The 19,304-nt window shown below is 42.8% G+C and overlaps 1 protein-coding gene across 4 annotated transcripts in view; it reads right to left on the reverse strand.

Annotated features, from left to right (window-relative positions):
• The window catches only part of CACNA2D1 (calcium voltage-gated channel auxiliary subunit alpha2delta 1), a 399,180-nt gene that overhangs the window by 8,729 nt on the left and 371,147 nt on the right, over nucleotides 1–19,304 (reverse strand). For 2 of the 4 annotated variants that reach the window (XM_083701346.1, XM_083701344.1), the window contains 8 exons: nucleotides 19,193–19,264; nucleotides 17,227–17,379; nucleotides 16,553–16,605; nucleotides 15,727–15,782; nucleotides 15,511–15,640; nucleotides 13,751–13,863; nucleotides 12,029–12,111; nucleotides 10,143–10,231 (listed from right to left, as the gene is read on the reverse strand). In XM_083701346.1, the coding sequence (XP_083557472.1) occupies nucleotides 10,143–10,231; nucleotides 12,029–12,111; nucleotides 13,751–13,863; nucleotides 15,511–15,640; nucleotides 15,727–15,782; nucleotides 16,553–16,605; nucleotides 17,227–17,379; nucleotides 19,193–19,264 (749 nt within the window). The remainder of the gene's footprint in view (nucleotides 1–10,142; nucleotides 10,232–12,028; nucleotides 12,112–13,750; nucleotides 13,864–15,510; nucleotides 15,641–15,726; nucleotides 15,783–16,552; nucleotides 16,606–17,226; nucleotides 17,380–19,192; nucleotides 19,265–19,304) is intronic. The other 2 variants (XM_083701347.1, XM_083701345.1) reach the window with 1 other exon arrangement.

Genomic DNA, 19,304 nt, shown 5'->3' on the forward strand with positions numbered 1-19,304 from the left:
ACTGGCCCAGAAAGGTTGGCAACCCTTTTACTAAAACTAGACCATATTTCAGGAGCCCTGGATATTTTATCTTCAGAAGCACGTCTACATTTCCCCTCAGGAGACCAGGACAGCTTAGGATCCTTTGAATCCAAGCCACTTTCCAGAATGCCAAGAGTTCTGCTTTTGGCCATTCCAAGCTTGGAATTCCAACCTTGGTTGGGCCAGGGTTTCAGAGCAGCTGAGTGATGGAGATGAAGTATTTGACACTGGACCTGAGTCTCAAGTCTGCCTTTTAACACTGGAAGGTTGGAGCTGCCATTTAAGCCACTGGGACACCATCCATAAGTTTGCTCCCCCACCACACTTTCCAAATCCAAATACTTGGGTATTTACTTTATTTCAATAATGCAGGTAATGTAAAGGACCCCTGACAATTAAGTCCAGTCGCGGACGACTCTGGGGTTGTGGCGCTCATCTCGCTTTACTGGCCGAGGGAGCTGACATTTCTCTGCAGACAGTTTTTCCAGGTCATGTGGCCAGCATGGCTAAGCTGCTTCTGGTTCAATCAGAGCAGCACGTGGAAATGCTGTTTAGCTTCCCAACGGAGCGGTACTGATTTATCTACTTGCACTTTGACGTGCTTTCAAACTGCTAGGTTGGCAGGAGTTGGGACTGAACAAAAGGAGCTCACCCCATCGTGGGGATTCGAACCGCTGACCTTCCGATTGGCAAGCCCAGAGGCTCAGTGATTTAGACCACAGCACCACCCACGTCCCGCAATAATGCAGGTACCAGTTAATAGAGCCATCAGGAAAATGTTGCATTCTATTTGGCACACAACCCTATCTGGAATAACATCAGATGATATACTGAACTTTTAGGGTTGTTTAGTTTGGCTCCCTCTCCCACTCATTGTGTCTGTGTTGTGTCATGCTGTAGCAGAGCTTCTTTCATGAAACTAAACAAAGACCAATTGGTCTTTCCTCAACTGATTAAAAAAAACCTCCTCCTCCTTTAGTACCTTAAACACAGAAATTTATTTACTAAGATTATACTACCAAGCTGTTAACTGAGTTTAAACATTTGGTGATGAATATGAAATTTTATAGGAGCCTGTTATCTAAATGTATGGATTCTACTGATAATAAAATGAAGCAATATATAATCAGGTAATGAGAAAGAGTTCTGGAGATGCTCAAGTTAGAAGAACATTGGAATTATATATGCAAGTTTCATCATAGCTATTCTTTACACATATTTTTGAGAGAAGACTTCTAAAAAACTTAAACCTCCCAAATTAACAAAAATGTATGCTGTCTGGGAATTGTGTAAGATATCGTTGAGTGGATGCCACCTATCTTCACACATGGTGGAGACATAGGAGGCTGAAAATATATTGGCAAAATATCTTAGGAGTGATTAAGAATATACATTTTTATAAAATCCAGTATAACCCATTAGTAAGCTTGTTCAGTGAACTAAAACTTACTCTGTTAGTTGACAGCCAGAATCTTTATTGGCAAAATTTTGGAAAAATGGCTTGAGTGGTTGAGAAAAGTGTTGCAGACTGCTTTAATGAATACGTTAACATGTTCCAGATGGTTGTGGGATGGGAAGCTATGCTCATCCAGTTGTTTTTCTGAAACTTGGTCTCCTTTTATAATTTTTTGGGATGGAGTTGTGCATGAAAAGAACATACGGCAAGGCACTTTAGAGCTGATTTAATATTATTTTGAATAAATGAAATATTTTGTTGTTGTTGTTGTTGCTGCTGCTTTGACTCAGCATTACCTATTATGGGATGCCTCCAAATGTATTTCTGCCTAAGCAGAACACACTTTCTTTCATGCACACTTTCCTTTTTGATGATCATGCCCACCCACTGCAATTCCCCCATGTCTTCCCTGCAAAAGCTGCTCTCCTTAGGACTGCAGAACTTTTTAAAACAGTACGGGATGTGGCAGCAGGATCCTGCCTGATGCAAACACCTTTGGAAACATGCCTATGTGAGTAATGCTATTTTTCTTGTTCCATTTTTTATTTGTATATTTTTAAAAATAATATCTACCATAAATGTTATCATTCAAAATTCTTAAGATCTTTTGCCAATTCATTTGTTAAAGTTTTTCTAGACAGCAAGTGAATTTATTAAAATAATTTTGAAAGCTCCCTTTCACTAAAAATGATATGTAATTTAGATTATGCGTATGAATGTTTGATTTTCAAAGCATCTGAAGATTTATACAAAGGGTAGATATGGCCCAGCCAAGATTAGAATGAAATAAAGAATTAAGAGACATGGACAAGGAAACTTCCAACAAGATAAGGAATGAAATATGTCTGAAGAACCAGTTTCTACTGTAACTTCTACTCTGCACTGAAGTATTTTTGGAATGACTACTGTGGAATCATCTGCACGGAAAATGCTGTTTCAGAACTGGTTATTCACATGATATTTTTTTTAAAGAAGAAAATATATGGGGATGACTGAATCCAACAGAACAGCTCTCGGATGTATGAATTCATAGGAATCTCTTCAAAAATATTTATCTGAAGGCAAACAGTATGTCAGAAGAGTGTGAGCATCTCAGCTCCTTGAAGTGTTGGAACTTGGTCAGTGTTTGCAATTTAAAATTAAAGGATAAATCTTTCCAGGTGTGTGTGCATGTCCTACCAAATGAAAAACATTTACAATCCTGAAATATTCAGTATGCCTCCAGAGACACAGAAAACATACTAAACTGGGTTTGCTGTATCTCTATCTAATATTCCTAATATCTCTAAACCAGGCATGGGATGGGGCTTGGGAGAGAAACATCACTAGAGTGGGTTACCCTCGGGGAGAACTGGATCTCTTAAGCTAGAGGAATGCACTGGGACCATCTTGTGGTCTATCTTGTGGCACTTATCTTCTTTCACATTGGCAGAGGATGATCCACATAGTTTCTTGCTACATCTGTGTTGCTCACATGATTACTTCATGGAAGCAGGCATACTATTTGCTGATAATCTAAAAATGTGGCTTAGCTCTTTCAGCTTGTGTCTGTCCTAATGCAAATTTCTCTGCAATGGGTTTTTATTTGCTTGAAATGTACATGTGTCTAGAGATGAAGTTTGCCCAGTATTTCTGCTAGGAGGCTATTCTGCATTCATACTTAGTGCACATACAAATTCTGCAGAAAGCTTCTGTGGAACTTAATAGTGAGTGACTCAAGCAAGAGGAAGCCAAAAAACCCTTATAGATTTGCCTTCGGAAAGTGCAAATAACTCATAGCGTTGGCAAGGAACTTAGTAGCACTTCTGGGATGTCCAGAGAATCTTTGACCTCATTAAAAAAAAAAAAACTAGTGTTAAAATGCACATCCAAAAGAGATCACATGTAAGCCCCTGACTCAATATGTTATTGTAGCTTTGCAGGATCATTTGACTGTGGGTAAAACCTCAGCGCCTAGGACTTGCCAATCGTCAGGTCGGCGGTTCAAATCCCCGCGGCGGGGTGCACTCCCACTGCTCGGTCCTAGCGCCTGCCAACCTAGTAGTTCAAAAGCACTCTTAAGTGCACGTAGTCCAAGCGGGAGATAACTAGAGCATGCACCACTCTGGCGAGACAGTCCGCGGGCAGGTAGGGTCTCAGCCTGCGTACCAGGTGGAGTTGGTAGACAGCTGCCCTGGATACAGAATTGACCTGCGCCTCCAAAACGACTCCCAGGCTGTGCACCTGGTCCTTCAGGGGCACAGTTACCCCATTCAGGACCAGGGAGTCCTCCACACCAGCCCGCCCCCTGTTCCCCAAAAACAGTACTTCTGTCTTGTCAGGATTCAGCCTCAATCCATTAGCCACCATCCATCCTCCAACCGCCTTGAGACACTCACACAGGACCTTCACCGCCTTCATTGGTTCTGATTTGAAAGAGAGGTAGAGCTGGGCATCATCTGCATATTGATGGACACCCAGTTCAAACCCCCTGATGATCTCTCCCAGCGCCTTCATATAGATGTTAAAAAGCATGGGGGAGAGGACGGAACCCTGAGGCACCCCACAAGTGAGGGCCCAGGGGTCTGAACACTCATCCCCCACCACCACTTTCTGAACACGGCCCAGGAGGAAGGAGCGAAACCACTGTATAACAATGCCCCCAGCTCCCAACCCCTCTAGACGGTCCAGAAGGATGTTATGGCCGCTGAGAGATCCAGCAGAACTAGGAAACAACTCTCACCTTTGTCCCTAGCTCGCCGGAGATCATCAACCAGTGCAACCAAGGCAGTTTCAGTCCCATGATGCGGCCTGGATCCCGATTGGAAGGGATCCAAATGGTCCGCTTCTTCCAGGCGTGCCTGGAGTTGTTCAGCAACCACGCGCTCAATCACCTTGCCCAAGAATGGAAGATTTGAGCCTGGGCGATGTTGGCCATCTAAAGATGGTTTTTTAAGAAGCGGTTTAATGACTGCCCCTTTCAGCGGATCTGGGAATCTTCCCTCACAGAGGGAAGCATTCACCACCCTGCAGAGCCCATCGCCCAGCCCTTCCCAGCTAGCTTTTATTAGCCAGGATGGGCAAGGATCAAGGAGACAGGTGGTTGGTTTCACGCGTCCAAGCAGCCTGTCCACATCCTCGGGGGTAACGGATTGAAATTGATTCCATGCAACTTGACCAGACAGAGCTCTAGCACTCTCCCGCCCCAGCCCTGCTCCCACGGTGGTGTCTAGCTCCTTCCGAATATGAGTGATTTTATCTGCAAAAAAACTTTGCAAAATCGTTGCAGGAGATCTTGGGGTCTTTACAAGGCCCCGGTGGTAAAGGTGGTTCCGTTAAATTGCGAACCACCTGAAAAAGTCTCCTGCTACTATTTTCTGCAGATGCAATAGAGGCGGTGAAGAAAGTCTTCTTCGCCGTCGCTATCACCACTTGGTAGGCTCGACGTTGAGCTCTAACCTGTGTCCGGTCAGATTCGGAGTGAGTTTTTTGCCACCGACGCTCTAGCCATCTCAGCGATTGTTTCATCGCCCTCAGCTCCGAAGAAAACCACAGGGCTGTCCGGGCTCCATGCAATCGGAGAGGGCGCTTCGGAGCCAGACAGTCGATAGCCCTGGTTAACTCCGCATTCCAGCGGGCCACCAGGGAATCAGCTGAAAGGCCATCAACATGGGATAAAGCATCCCCTACCACTCTCTGGAAACCATTTGGATCCATTAAGTGGCGGGGGCGGACCATCCAAATTGGTCCCACCTCTCTGCAGAGGGGAAGGGTCACGGAGAAGTCCAGTTGCACCAGGAAGTGATCTGACCATGGCACTTCTTTTGTTTCACTTTTACTTAGTGTCAGATCACCCAGGTCACTAGAGGTGAAATATTCAAGGCTTCACTGGGATGACTTCACTGACCTCAAGAAAAGGCCAGGCCTGTACTCCCATATAGGATTTATCTCATGTAGGATAAATATAGCAGGACCCATTTTCAAATTGTACTCACCTAGTAAAACAACCCCCCTGTAGTGATTGTGCCACTCTGTTGCTCAGGGGCACCATTGGGGGGGCAGAGGGCAACCCCCCATATTTTCAAGGAAGGGGTCAGGCTTCTCCAGAATTCAGGGCCCTGCCACATCCCTTTGAGGATCACCAGGGAGGGGCAGTGCAAAGCATCTTCGCCCCACACATCCCTTTGGCGTTCACCAGAGCGCCTTCCCAGAGCAAAAGAAATGCCTGTGGAAGGGGTTGCACAGGGTGAAAATTTCCCCAAACAGCTCCCCCTGAAGTCCCCACAGTCTCTTCTCAGGTTCTGGAGACCTTGCTGAATGGAGTGGATTGTGAAATGACAGCGTAGAGGAGAAAATGAGGATCACTGAAAACCTGCCCACAGAAGGTGTCATTTGGTGCCATTCCCCCCTTCCTCCTCATCTCAACCCCATTCAGAAGGGTCTCCTTATCCTTGGTAGAAGATTGGGGCAGGTGGCTTCTGGATAAAGAATGGGGTGGGATAGTTTTCATAGAATCATAGAATTGTGGAGTTGAAAGTGACCCCAAATGCCGTCCAGTCCCACCCCCTGCAATGCAGGAATCTCAGCTAAAGTATCCATGACAGGTGGCCATCCAAACTCTGCTTAAAAACCTCCACAACCTCCCGAGAGATTCCACTGTCAAATAGGCTCTCACTGTCGGAAAGTTTTTCCTGACGTTTGGTCCGAATCTCCTTTTTTTGTAACTTGAAGCCATTGGGGCACAGGTGGTCTGTTTGTTTCATGCCCGGGGAATAAAGAGTGTTTATGAGTTTATTTAGAATACGAAGTTAATTTTCAAAAAGTTATCAAACAAGCTGTGCACAACAGAAGGTAAACAAATGCCAGAAACTAATTTGTCTCCCACCCCCGATATCTTGAAGAAACAGTGCATCTCTAGAGATGGACATCAGATATCAAGTCTAGCAACTGTTCTTAAGGTGTGTGTGTGTGTGTGTGTGTGTGTGTGCCTACATGCACAACACAAACAGAAACCCATTCCCACTTTTATGATTTTTCTCTATTCAATGTTAAGAGATGGCCAGGATGATGTCTCCCTCTAGTGGGACTCTGGGAAGATAACAAAAAAAATTCCTTCCAGTAGCACCTTAAAGACCAACTAAGTCAGTTCTTGGTATGAGCTTTCGTGTGCATGCACACTTCTTCAGATACTTCTTCTTCTTCTTCTATCTGAAGAAGTGTGCATGCACACGAAAGCTCATACCAAGAACTGACTTAGTATACTAAGAACTGGCTACCTATCTGTATCTGGGAAGATAAGTTAAGGGTAAGGATTGATGTAAGAGCAGTAGGGCTGCTCTGGAAATACCCTCACTACTTGGAGTCCAAATGTACCTTCCTTCTCCAAGCTTGACCTCTGAAAACTGGAGTCCTGCAATCCTAGAGCAGAAGCAGTGATTGCCCAGCAACCCTGACCTTCCTAAGAGAAAACCTGCTCCACTCATTTCTGGAGCAATTTCCTTTTTAAACCAATAAAGGTGAAGAATTAAAAACTGAACATTCAAACAGTGTTCTAAAAATGCAAAATGCCTCACTGAACTACAGACAGATGACTAGAAAACACTTCATTTCCTGGAATCAGTTTGCAAAGCAGCTAAAAAGTTTTATGTGAGCCATGTTCATGTTTCATCCATCTTCACCCCAGTTCAGCAGGCATACAGTGCTTGTAATCAAATATCCATTATAGGGCATATATACAATATTCTGTATTATATATTACATAGTAATATATTATATAGAAAAATATGCATTATCACATACCAGTATAATTAGTATATAGCTCTGCAATATCACAAGCTATGTCTTTGTATGTAATATCCTGGTTGCTCAAGGCATCTTCAGATGCCACATGGTGCAGCAAATTATGCTGAAACCGAGTTGGTCGGGGTCTGGCGAGTGGCTGGGAAGGAGGACTGCCTAGGAACCCTATTCATATACCGCTTAATCAGAAACCAACCACCTCTAAGCAGTTTACAAGAAAATACAGATAAAAATACTGATAAAATCAGCAGCAGATAATGTAAAGTTATCAAACTTTAAACAAGTAGATAATGTAAAGTTATCAAAATCAACAGTTTAAAAAACCAAATATACCTAATAAAATTAAGTATCTGTTTTTAGTTTGAGCTTCCCAGGGGAATCCTTTCCTGGGGAATCTGGTTTTTGTTAGAGCTTCCCATAAATTAAATAAATAAGAAAAGAGTTTGTTAATCTGTGACAACTTCTAGCTGTGACTCAAATGCACCGAGATGGCCATAAGGCGGGCCAGTATCATAAGCAGAACTTGGCAGAGATGAGCTCTTATTAGAGTAGCTTTAGGAGCAGTTGTGGTGGTACATAAAAAGGCCAGCATATGCTGAGCTCTGCAGCCTGAGTTAGCATGACCAGGACCACCTCAGCCCATGGTAACAATGACTGGAAGTTAGCCAGGTCATGCGCTTACCAGGTGATGATCAAAATCCCATGGGGCAGGGTGCACTGTTTTCACCAGATACTAGAACCACATGCGTGGGAGAGATTCGCCATACAAAGTGTGCCAGCTTTTGCACATAGAAGACTCCATGTGAAGCACATAGTTCACATGATGCACTAGGCTTGGGTAGAAGGAGAGGCACACCTGTTACTTCACAAGATTAAATGAACATCTACCAGATAAGTGAATGAATGAGGCCACTCACTTATTTCTAAGGCAGGGGGTGGGGGTGGCCTGAGTTTGCCCTATTTGAAGGATGTGTTTTGCAGCAGGTAAAATTGCCTGAAAATATGGACTCAGCTATACTGGTAAAGATGGCAGTGTGGAGTCCCGTTTTTCTCTATCTGTTTTCCCTGTTTAAATTTAGTGCTTTAAACTGAAACACTTCTTTGATGTGTCTAGATCCAGCCTATTAAAAGAAGGATTAACCTTGTCTATAAAACATACAATTTCCAACAACTAGGATCCTGTCCTCAGCACTATGCACAAATAAGGACTGAGGGTTTTCAGGGTGGAATGACGTGGTATATGGGAAAACACACGTTTCTCAACCATTTGTCAGATGACATAAATGTAAAGGGGCATTTTGGGGTGAAGAGGTTCCCCATATGGGGCTCGTCAACCAGGCTAGGTAGCCCATCTAGTAGAAGAAAAATTCTGGTCCTAAACCTTTGCTGCCTGGCAGGAAATCATCTGGAGAAGAAAAGGCTCAGGAGTAAACCCTAAGACAGTTGGATAGCACCATGTACGCCTCCTATGGGCAACTCCTGCAGCCAAGCTGGTGTTTTCCTTTGGACCACATCAGTGGGGCCGAGAGTGGGTCTCGTCATCTAGGCAGCCTAGGACTTCTACGGACACTGCCCTGAGGAAGTAACTTGAGTGCTGCTAACACAGCAGTTTGACTTTACCCCCAGAAGTGCACTCCATTGACTCCGAAGTCAGACGGAACCAGCAGAAGGGAAGGGGTGCTTAACTCCCCTGCCTTACTGATTAACCCCTCAGAGGTGTGCCCCCCAGACAAATTTCTCTTTCGCTTCTCTTCTTCTAGCCTCAGATACCAACTGAGGGAAAATCACAGGAAAGTATGGTTCACAAGGAAAGAGCAGCTTAACATTACAAAGCAAGTTCAATGTTGAAAATATTGTATTTGCTTTGTAATGTGTAGTCCAGCTGTATGATTGTGAAAATGCCACAAGCCCCTTATTGAAAGAAAATGTTAAAAATGCATGCACTCTTAGGCAGCAACAGCTTTTTAATTTTAGCTCACTATATTTAAATATTATATTTAATATACTGTTTTCGTTTGCTTGTTTCCTTTGTTAGGCTCAGAAAAAAGGCTAGTGCCGGCATTGTGAAGTCGTACCTCTTAATGGGAACAAGAACAAAACATGAATAGTCTCTATTGTATTGGTTACACAACCCTCCTAACAACTAAGAATGTTGGCATGACTCTAATTTAGAGATTCAAACTTTTTCAGATTTCTTATCGTGGATACAAAATAAATAACAAAGGATTGTCAGGAGCAGTTGTTGTGGTCCCTCTGGGCAAATTCCATCTATCCTAACTGGCCACCAGAAGTCCTGAGACTCAGAGAATGAGGTCTCTTATATCTTGAAACTTGCTAGGGACTGAACCTGGTGTGCTCTATCACAGATCGCTCCTTAGGAGCAACAAGGGTGGGCTGTGAAGTCTTCAAGTTAGCAATCTGCTACAGTGCTGGACCAGGAAAGAACAATAGGCAATACAGTTCTGTCTTCAGGTTGTGATTCTAAGCAAGTTCTGAAACAATAGGATTCACTTCCATGTGTCTTGTGGCCCATGACCCAATGGGCCTCTTTAGAACTGTATCTGTCTTCCCCGATTATCCTTGGGAGTGCAGTCTCTCTACTTGCCACAGAGAGAAGGGAATGTCTAAATTAACTGAATTACTACCCAGAAGATTAAACCCTTTTCAAATAACCACAGACTCTCCCATTCAGGAAAGGAGGATGTGCTCCCAATCTATTCTCAGGGGGAAATAGCTCCTGAACAAGCCCAATAAATAAATAAAGCCACTTGCTCCAAGTTATTTTCCCCACCACCACCCCAATTAATACATGTTTCTGTGATACACTAACAAAAATGCTAAACTTTGAAAAACAAAATGAAACACAAAATTAGAGAAAGTAACTGACCATCCACACCACATGAAAACTTGCAGAAAAATGGAGATAGGAGCGGACATCATGGCAGAGGCACGACTCGTTGTGCATATAGGCTGATCCTATTAATAACGGGCAAAATAGCAAGTAGAGGAAAGGAAAGAAAACACAGAAAGAAACACATACAAGATGAGATTTCATGCAGTTTGCTGGCAGTTAGCAGAGTTAATGTGAAAGCATTCACCCAAGAGCAAAGAATTTCACAGTGAGGATTGCAAAGTAAACTTAAGTAAAATATTACACTAATACAACTACAGAAGACACAGTTAACACAGATAATAGCACAACAAGCTAGTGAGCAAGACTCCTTGTACTTTCACACACAACAGATCCAGGATCAAGAGCATGGAGATGGGCTAACAGTTGTTTCTCCCAATATTGCCGCCAACTATCTCCAGCACATGAATGTTTTCTTACTGTTAAAATTGGGTGCTCCTATGTTCTCAATGTGGCAAACACTTTTCAACAAAAAAATACCCATTTGTGTTCATGTTCTTAAAAAAAAAATGTATAGTATAGTGTAGATCTGGGACTCTCAAATTTTGGTACAGGAATAATTTCTACCAGGATCACCAACTCTAGTGGCAGAAGAGGCATTGGGTTGGAACATTAGCAGGAATGGGAAGAAAGGGGGATTCCCTGAAAGAATCTTGGAAGGTGGTGCTTCCTATCCAGAAGCTCAAGTCAAGGGCTGATGGGCCACAGGGCACAGCAAAAGCAGTTCACACCATGGAAGACTGCTAACCATGGTCAACCACAGCTGTCAATCAACCGGCAAGTCATAGAATCATAGAATCATAGAGTTGGAAGAGACCACAAGGGCCATCGAGTCCAACCCCCTGCCAAGCAGGAAGCACCATCAGAGCACTCCTGACATATGGTTGTCAAGCCTCTGCTTAAAGACCTCCAAAGAAGGAGACTTCACCACACTCCTTGGTAGCAAATTCCACTGTCGAACAGCTCTTACTGTCAGGAAGTTCTTCCTAATGTTTAGGTGGAATCTTCTTTCTTGTAGTTTGGATCCATTGCTCCGTGTCCGCTTCTCTGGAGCAGCAGAAAACAACCTTTCTCCCTCCTCTATGTGACATCCTTTTATATATTTGAACATGGCTATCATATCACCCCTTAACCTCCTCTGTGGGTTGGTTGATCATTGGCTACACGCCCAATGCCAATGCCAAATAAAGTTGTGGTCTAATTTCAATCCAACACATGTCTCATAGTCTTTACTCACTACCTGCTCGCTCCTCAACCACCTCACTGTCCATGGAACCACAATATGGCAACCCTTACAATTAATCCAATTAATCTAGATCAGGGGCTGTGAACCTGTGAACCCCGTCCCCCAAGTTGTTGGACTTCCATCATCTCTGACCTGGCTGGGACTGAAACATCTGGAGGGCCACAGGTTCCCCACCCCTTACTTTTGATCCACTAGATCTATTATTCACAGGGAAGACTGGGACCAGGCAACTACACTGCATCTTCAGGACAAGAAGAAAAGCCACAGAGTTTTCTAGGCATTTTTTTTCAAAGGTTCTGATGACAGGATTGCCAAGCAGTTACCATGATGCACAGAATGGTAGCAAATATTGCCCTACCTCCCTCTTTAAAAGAATCATGTGTGAAAGCACAGCAATTGCAGAAAAGGCAACGCAGAAAAAAAGCAGCTGTTAATTTTATGTTAATCATGGGAACATTTGAAATAGAGTGACTATGATTCAGAGTCAACAATCAATTTAATGGAAGATAGGTTATCATCAATGGGCATTTCAAGGTGCACAGTAATCATTTAAAAAAACTTTTTTTTTCTAGTGCAGGGAAGGCATTTCCTCCATTTCTTAGAAAAGCAAACTTACGTCAATATCATCATCAAAGCAGACATCGGGTCCTTTTCTGTATCTGGGTTGCTGAACCATTTCACAGGGGTTTGGGCCCTCATCTGAATGTCAGTTAAGGAACATGGATAATGGAATGCTCACATTTGCTAGAAGAAGAAGAAGAAGAAGAAGAAGAAGAAGAAGAAGAAGAAGAAGAAGACAACAAACTAGAAAACACAAAGAGAGTGAGGAATTGCAGGGTTTGAACTGGGAGCCTTACCTAGTGAGGTGCTATGGACTGTGTGTGTAGAGACTAGAGATGTGTGAGACCCCTCAATAAACTGTGTTTTTCAAGTGTGCCAGTTGAATGCTTGAGAAACTATGAAGGATTTGGGGTGTTCAGTGTGAACCCTTGGAAAGCCCTATTTAGCTACCATTCTGCCATCGCTGCCAGTCCTCCCCCTTCCCTAGTGAAAAAGGTTTTGTAGAGGGCATACCAGAGAGTGTGTGGCTCTTAACAGCACACTAGAAACCATGCCAGGCCTCTCCTTAGCTACAAATTTTATGTTAAAGTCCCACGATCTCCAGCAGGAAATGATGCTTCTCCTTCATTAATGGCAGCCAATTCAGTTCAGCCTATTTGAAGGACGCTGAACCTGGAGAATTTGGGTTTCTCAATTCGAGCTGGGAGAGACCCCAGGTGTATAGACACCAGAGGCCATTCAAACACAGCAGGGGGAAATGGTGTACTACATCAACCCCTGAGTTATGAAGCCCCTGGATTGGCTAGACATCAAATAAATATTAGAAGCCTGGATTTATCCCTCCAGGTGCCCTTTTTATTGTGCAGTCATGATTATATCAGAGCAGTTATATGTGATTCTGATTTCAGTACTGTTTGTGCCTGTAGTAGCTGTGGCAGACATACTGCTTTATTTCCAGTTGCTGCATGTCCTATATCTTCCTGGTGAGATCCTGCAACTTTTCATACCACAGGCAGCATATAAATTTAAGTCTAAAGTAGGTGGGAGAAAATGGTAACTTGAAAGGGAATTTGTGTGGTCTTAACTTGAAGATGGAGAGGATTGGGGCTGACTTATCAAGGCAAAGTGTGGGATTTAGAACATCTTTACTGTTTTCATGGCAGAGAAGACCATGGCCATTAATGTATGGCAAAGCAACATATCATGTACTGTACAATAAAACATGGAAATTTTGGGCAACAATAAACTAATCAGGCCTGCTAACAGAAGCTAGCAGAAGAACTTCTGCTAGCGCAATGGGGCTTTCCTTCTGTGTGCCCAACAAATTGGCCTGGATGTTTTTGTGTCAGGAGAAGGGGGAGGAGAGGGGAAATCAAGGAAGGAGAAATAATTGTGCTACTGCAGCAATATCCTTAGTGGTATGTTGAATTCCCTCCTTTAAGTGTGTCAATCATTCTCTTAAGGGTTTTTGATTCCAACAATATTGTGTTTGTGTTATATATTAAGATCATGCAAGCAGGGTGCTAGCATGGAGTGCGTATCTCACATTAGAGGAGAAATGGAAGAGATACATGCCTGTGTTGATCCACTATTCACAGAAACAGTTTCCAGTCCGTGAATGTGTGTGTGTGTGTGTGTGTGTGTGTGTGTGTACACTAACTTGTCCAAGTTTTAGGAGCAGCTAAGAATCAGATACTGGGGGTTCTACAGAAATGTGTGGTGGTGTTATTTTGTGAGCAAACACAAATTCAGTGTAAACTTAAACTTCAAAGGATACCAGGCTTCTCTGCTTGCATCAGTGGCCTTGTATCACAGTGACGGCACATATGTTTGGTGTCACTCATTATGAATACTAAATTTGTATTGGAAATCTTCTCTGCGTGAAAAAGTCTGCAAACAGAAATGAAGCACAGAACAAATGTTTAATGCTGGGGGGGGGGGGAAAGGAACTTGCAGGCAATTTTCTATAAGTACTTTTGACAACCAGGTAAACTCCAAAGGCTTAATGCAACTTTTGCACCATAAGCTACAAATAACCTGATTTTGTGCAAAGATCTCCCCACCTCAATTGGGCAGTGAACAGATATATAATATATATTATATATTCAGAACCTGTCTTCTGCTCAACAAAATCAAACCTTCTATTTCCAAGCAATATGGACTGTAAAACATGATGCCCATTGCTATTGAAGTATATATAAATGCAGCAAGGTAAACTCATCTTTGAGTGTCTTTACTAAGAGAGACACATTATGTGGAAATAAGGGAGAGAACCTTTTCTGTGGTGACACCACAGCTGTGGAATATTCACCCCACAGTGAATAATACTGGCACCAATATTACAATCTTTTCAGTGCAAGGTTAAAACCTGTTTATTTGTTGAAGCATTTTGAGCATTTAAAGTGTTGTTCTGTTAACTGTTCTGTTGTTTCTGTTGTTTTAAAATGTGCTTTACTTGATTACCCGTGTGCATGTGGGACGTTTGCTGGCTATGCCTTTGTACACTGTCTTGTTATCCATAAGGATGAATGGTAGGTTAAAAAAAAATAAGTAAATGCATTAATACACATCTATATTTATATCATCTGTATCTATATCTACTTCATAAAGACTCTCCTCCCTGGAAGAGAGGGGAGTGGTTGTGGGCGGGAGCCCGAGCACCGCCTCTAGCAGGGGGCGTTAGCCCCCTGCCTCCACCTCACCTGGCTGGCGCCCACGCCCCTCGGCAGGCATCCAACCAGGTGCCTCAGAGGGGGCGTGTTCAGCAGCCTTTTGCTGCAGCGCCAGCCTCTCCCTGGCCTCATTCTCCGCCATTGCCTCGTTGTGAGTCACCCACCCTCCACTCCCTTTGAGTTAGGGCTTAGGTCATTGGCCTTGCTATGGACCTTAGGTTGGTCATCCTGGTTGCCCAGGGGGCCTGGTAGGAGTTTTTCCATTTGGCATTAGGCTTTTTGGTTTTTTCGCCTACCTCGTAGCAATCGTCAAACTTTTGTGGTATTGGTGGATAGGTTAGGCATTGGAATAATGTGTTGTGGTGTGTCAAAGGGCTAGGTGTGGCCATCGCCTATGCCTTCAATTCTTGGGTATTCCGTTAAAGGAATCTGGCGGTCGTGTATTCTGTCCGATGCCTGCTTGGCAGGAGGCCATGGCACGACCCTCGGTGACATCAGGGGTGAGCCTATAGTAGGATTAGCATCACCAGGCTCCACCTACTGGTGAATAAACCCCCCTTGTTTTAGAATCATAGACTCATAGAGTTGGAAGAGACCACAAGGGCCATTGAGTCCAGCCCCCTGCATCCAATGCCTAAGCTAATACCTTTTCACTGCTGTAATCAATAAAGTTGTGGCCTTTCCTTGCCCATTAACCTTAAATCACGTGTCCTTGTGTATTCATTTCACATTGCGGGGGTTGGGTCCTCGAACCACAACTGATAGTTTCGCATGAATAACTCAGTTGCTTCTTTAATATCAGAGCACTATTAAGAAAGCATCAGAGGCACTTGGCATAATTTCATAATTCTACGAAAATACCTACCTAGAACAGTTTATACAATCTAAAATGCCATAAAATGATTTTTCATCATTGGCAAAGAAATACTGAGTTTGTACTGTAATGCAGCTCTGTTTTGATGGGATGGCACTGAAGTCTTCCTCCTCCATTTCCACTGTGAGAAAGAAAACATGTTCAGCTCTGTGAGAAGCTTGATTATAAAAGCAAAGGAATGTCTCTGACACCTGATTCGTCACTTACCGGCACTAAGAAAACGTGGGAAGGTGAGGCCCAGAAAGAGCTGTTGCAAGATGGACCTAGATACACAGGGGGGAAACAATGGAGCAAGAGAGTAAGGAGCTGTGAGGAGGGATAGTGCCTAAATCAGGCAGGCTTTAGCTCTAGGAGTGGGGCAGAGAATTCACTGTGTGAACTGGAGCAGGAGATAGCAGAGCAACCCACAGAACATTCCTGGAATGGAAGAAGGAGAGGGGTCCCCTGCTCCTCTTTGAAGCATAGCTTTCCCTGTTTCACTGCATGGATTTGTTGAAATCTGCCTTTTCCCTTTTCTTCTTATTAAATGGTAACTGATCCCCTTCGTCCCCCCCCCCTCTTTCCTACCAACTCCCTCCCTAAATTTCATTACAAAGAACATTTCAAGAAACCACTTGCAGGTGAAAAGAACAATAACACCCCAAAGTCCAAACTGAGTCCAGACACCTCTGTGTCTGATATCATCACTGATAACCCGTTTTTTAAATATTCAGTCATGTTTGGGTTTCCTCTCTGGATTACCCTCCAATGCAGAAGTTCACTTTCATTGCAAAAACAAGGGTTCTTAATTTATGTTGAGTTGCACACCTCGTAAATATCTTCACGAACCTCTGGGAAAAGATTTTGTAGCCCTATTTTGCAGTGACATTATTTAATGCTCAGCTAAAGACTGAGTAATTCTACATAATAAACTTGAACAAGAAGAATGTGGGGTGAAATCTCAGCTGGGCAAATTCATTCTGTATACATTGCTCGGTCAAGGCCCTCACATGTTCAAATGTATAATAAACCCTACCTGGAAAGTTCAACTTACCAAGCGGCTGCAGAGGCCCACCACCCTAGATGTAACATATCTGCTATCGTAGGCTAGAAAATAGAAGGCAAATGATATAAAGTTAGAATAATCTTTGAATGGGAGACAGTCGCTGCCCTCCTGCTCTTTGTTGGTCTACAAATTCAGTCATCCCTGACCTCTGGCCATGATGGCCGGGGCTGGTGGGAGGTGCGGTCCAATACGATTGCGAGGGCACCACATAGACTGGCCTGGTATAAACACATGCAGAGATAATACTGACTGGGCAAAGGCAAGAGGTAAAAGTAAAGGACCCCTGGACAGTTAAGTCCAGTCAAAGGTGACTATGGGTTGTGGCACTCATCTCGCTTTCAGGCCGAGGGAGCCAGCATTTGTCCACAGACAGCTTTCTGGGTCATGTGGCCAGCATGACTAAACTGCTTCTGGTGCAACGGAACACTGTGACGGAAACCAGAGCGCACAGAAACACAGTTTATCTTCCTGCTGCAGCGGTACCTATTTATCTACTTGCACTGGTGTGCTTTCAAACTGCTAGATTGGCAGGAGCTGGGACAGAGCAACGGGAGCTCACCCCATCGCGGGGATTCAAACCGCTGACCTTCTGATCAGTAAGCCCAAGAGGCTCAGTGGTTTAGACCACAGCACCATCTGCATCCTGGCAAGAGGATACTGACCACATAGACAGAGCGGAGTCCGGCTCCTTGCTTTGCTTCTTCTTCTGGGTCACACACAGACTGATAGTCATAAGACTTGTTAAAGGCATATAAGGACATGTTGATGAGATTTCGCATGAGGCCAGGGTCAATCTCACCAAAGAATTTTCCAATCTAATGAAGGAAAAGAGATTGTTTAAAAAGAAAGAAAGACACTTCTCTTCAAACAGCTTGGGAGACATAATAGTTCTTATATTTACACCCTGATAGGACTTAATGTGGCTTTCAGATTAAAACAAGAATTGTTAAAAACACAGAAAAAACAATAATTAAAAAAATTAAATGTTATTTTTAATGTGTGTTTTTTTTTAAAAAAATTAACAAACAATGCAACCAGCAACATTTTTGGTGCAATATAGCTGAGAATACTTGGAAGCTTTGGCCTGGGGCATCAAAACTGCCTGCAGAATGGCAATGAATTATTACAAATGGAAGGCTCTTCATCTAAGTAAAAAGAGCAATAAAAAAGGAGAAAGGACATATTAATTCAAAGCCTGAACCCATAGTTAACTACTCTATAAGTATAGATTTAAAGAAGGCTAGATCTAGGGATGGAACATTACAATTTTTTTGATGTCAGGTTAATCCACACAGTTGTTTTCCAATGCATGTCTCACTTCTGGATCTCAATTTGACTCAAGTTCCTCTCCCCTTCATTTCCATTAAAATACACATTTTTAAAATGAACAACAAATCTGTGTGCTTGCATATTATATACATTTCATGCCCACATAAAGCCGCTTTTTTGTTTCCCTGACCTCCCTCCCTCTCCATCCCACACACCGGGCAGCAACTTCGACTCCCCTCCTACTCCCAGTTCAGTCCTACTCACTGCACTTAGGACACACAAGGTTTGTTCTAGGCTCAGTCTTCTGGCTCAGACAGAGAGCAGAGCAGGTGAGTTTTAAATTCAAAATTATATACTTATTGATGGTGTGTGCATAATAATGTTTTGAGTTTGTCTAGGAATCTGTATTCTATTTACATGTAAGCCACCTTTGGAGCACTTTTGAAAGGCAGGATATAAAGGTTTTAAATAAATAAATTATTATTATAGTTTAGAAGACATCTGAAGACAGCCCTGTTTAGGGAAGTATTTAATGACTGATGTTTTAATGTATTTTTAAACTTTTGTTGGAAGCTGCCCAGAGTAATAATAATAATAATAATAATAATAATAATAATAATAATAATAATTAGGGAGGACGCATTTGTGTAAGTTCATAGCAGAGGTTCATTTGATGCTATTTTCAGTGATATATATAAGGCAGGTATGTATCAGACACAACTAGGGACAAGTGAATCTGTCCACTTTTGTTCATCTCTGTTTCTCATTTTTCCAATGAGTTCTCATTTCCACATCAGTCTTCCAGAAAACCCATCACTGAATTTCTCCTAAAATGAGCACTTACATGCAACTTTGCCCAACATAGCACATTCATACAAAGCAATTTTCCCTAATACAATGCATTTTAAAATCTTCATTAATGTATAAGTTTTTATGCACATTTTATCCTAGTGTACAAATTTTTGTAAACATGACTTGGCTGGAGAACTGCAATGCAAAATTCAGAGACGTGCTAGTTTCAATGGATTGCTGTGTTTGGGTTCACCTAATGCTTCAAAAAGTGAACATTAAGTTTGTACCCTGTTCTATTTCCATGTAACACACTGACATTCCCCTTCCAGATCTTTATGATCAAGGGTGGAGGAAAAAAGACTGGCTTGCACAGTCCTGCACTCTTGCCATGGATACAGATTCTGAATGAGAGAGTTGTCCTGGCCATTCTAATTTGGTTATAATGAAATCTGAAATCTTAAGTCAAACTCAAATCTTAAAGCTTGTAATTTAATTTGATTTGATAAAATAGACAGCACTTTGACTGTAAGACAACTTGATAGACAACTTGATCTGTATCACACTTACTTCTTGCATATCCCATTCCTGATTCGTCATCAAGAGAAATCCTCCATCATCAAGGATAACACAGTCAACATGCTGCAAGAAAGACAAGGAGGACAATGGGGGGGGGGGGAAT

This window comes from Podarcis gaigeae (assembly GCF_964106915.1).
Source record: "Podarcis gaigeae genome assembly, chromosome: 10".
Lineage (NCBI taxonomy): Eukaryota > Metazoa > Chordata > Lepidosauria > Squamata > Lacertidae > Podarcis > Podarcis gaigeae.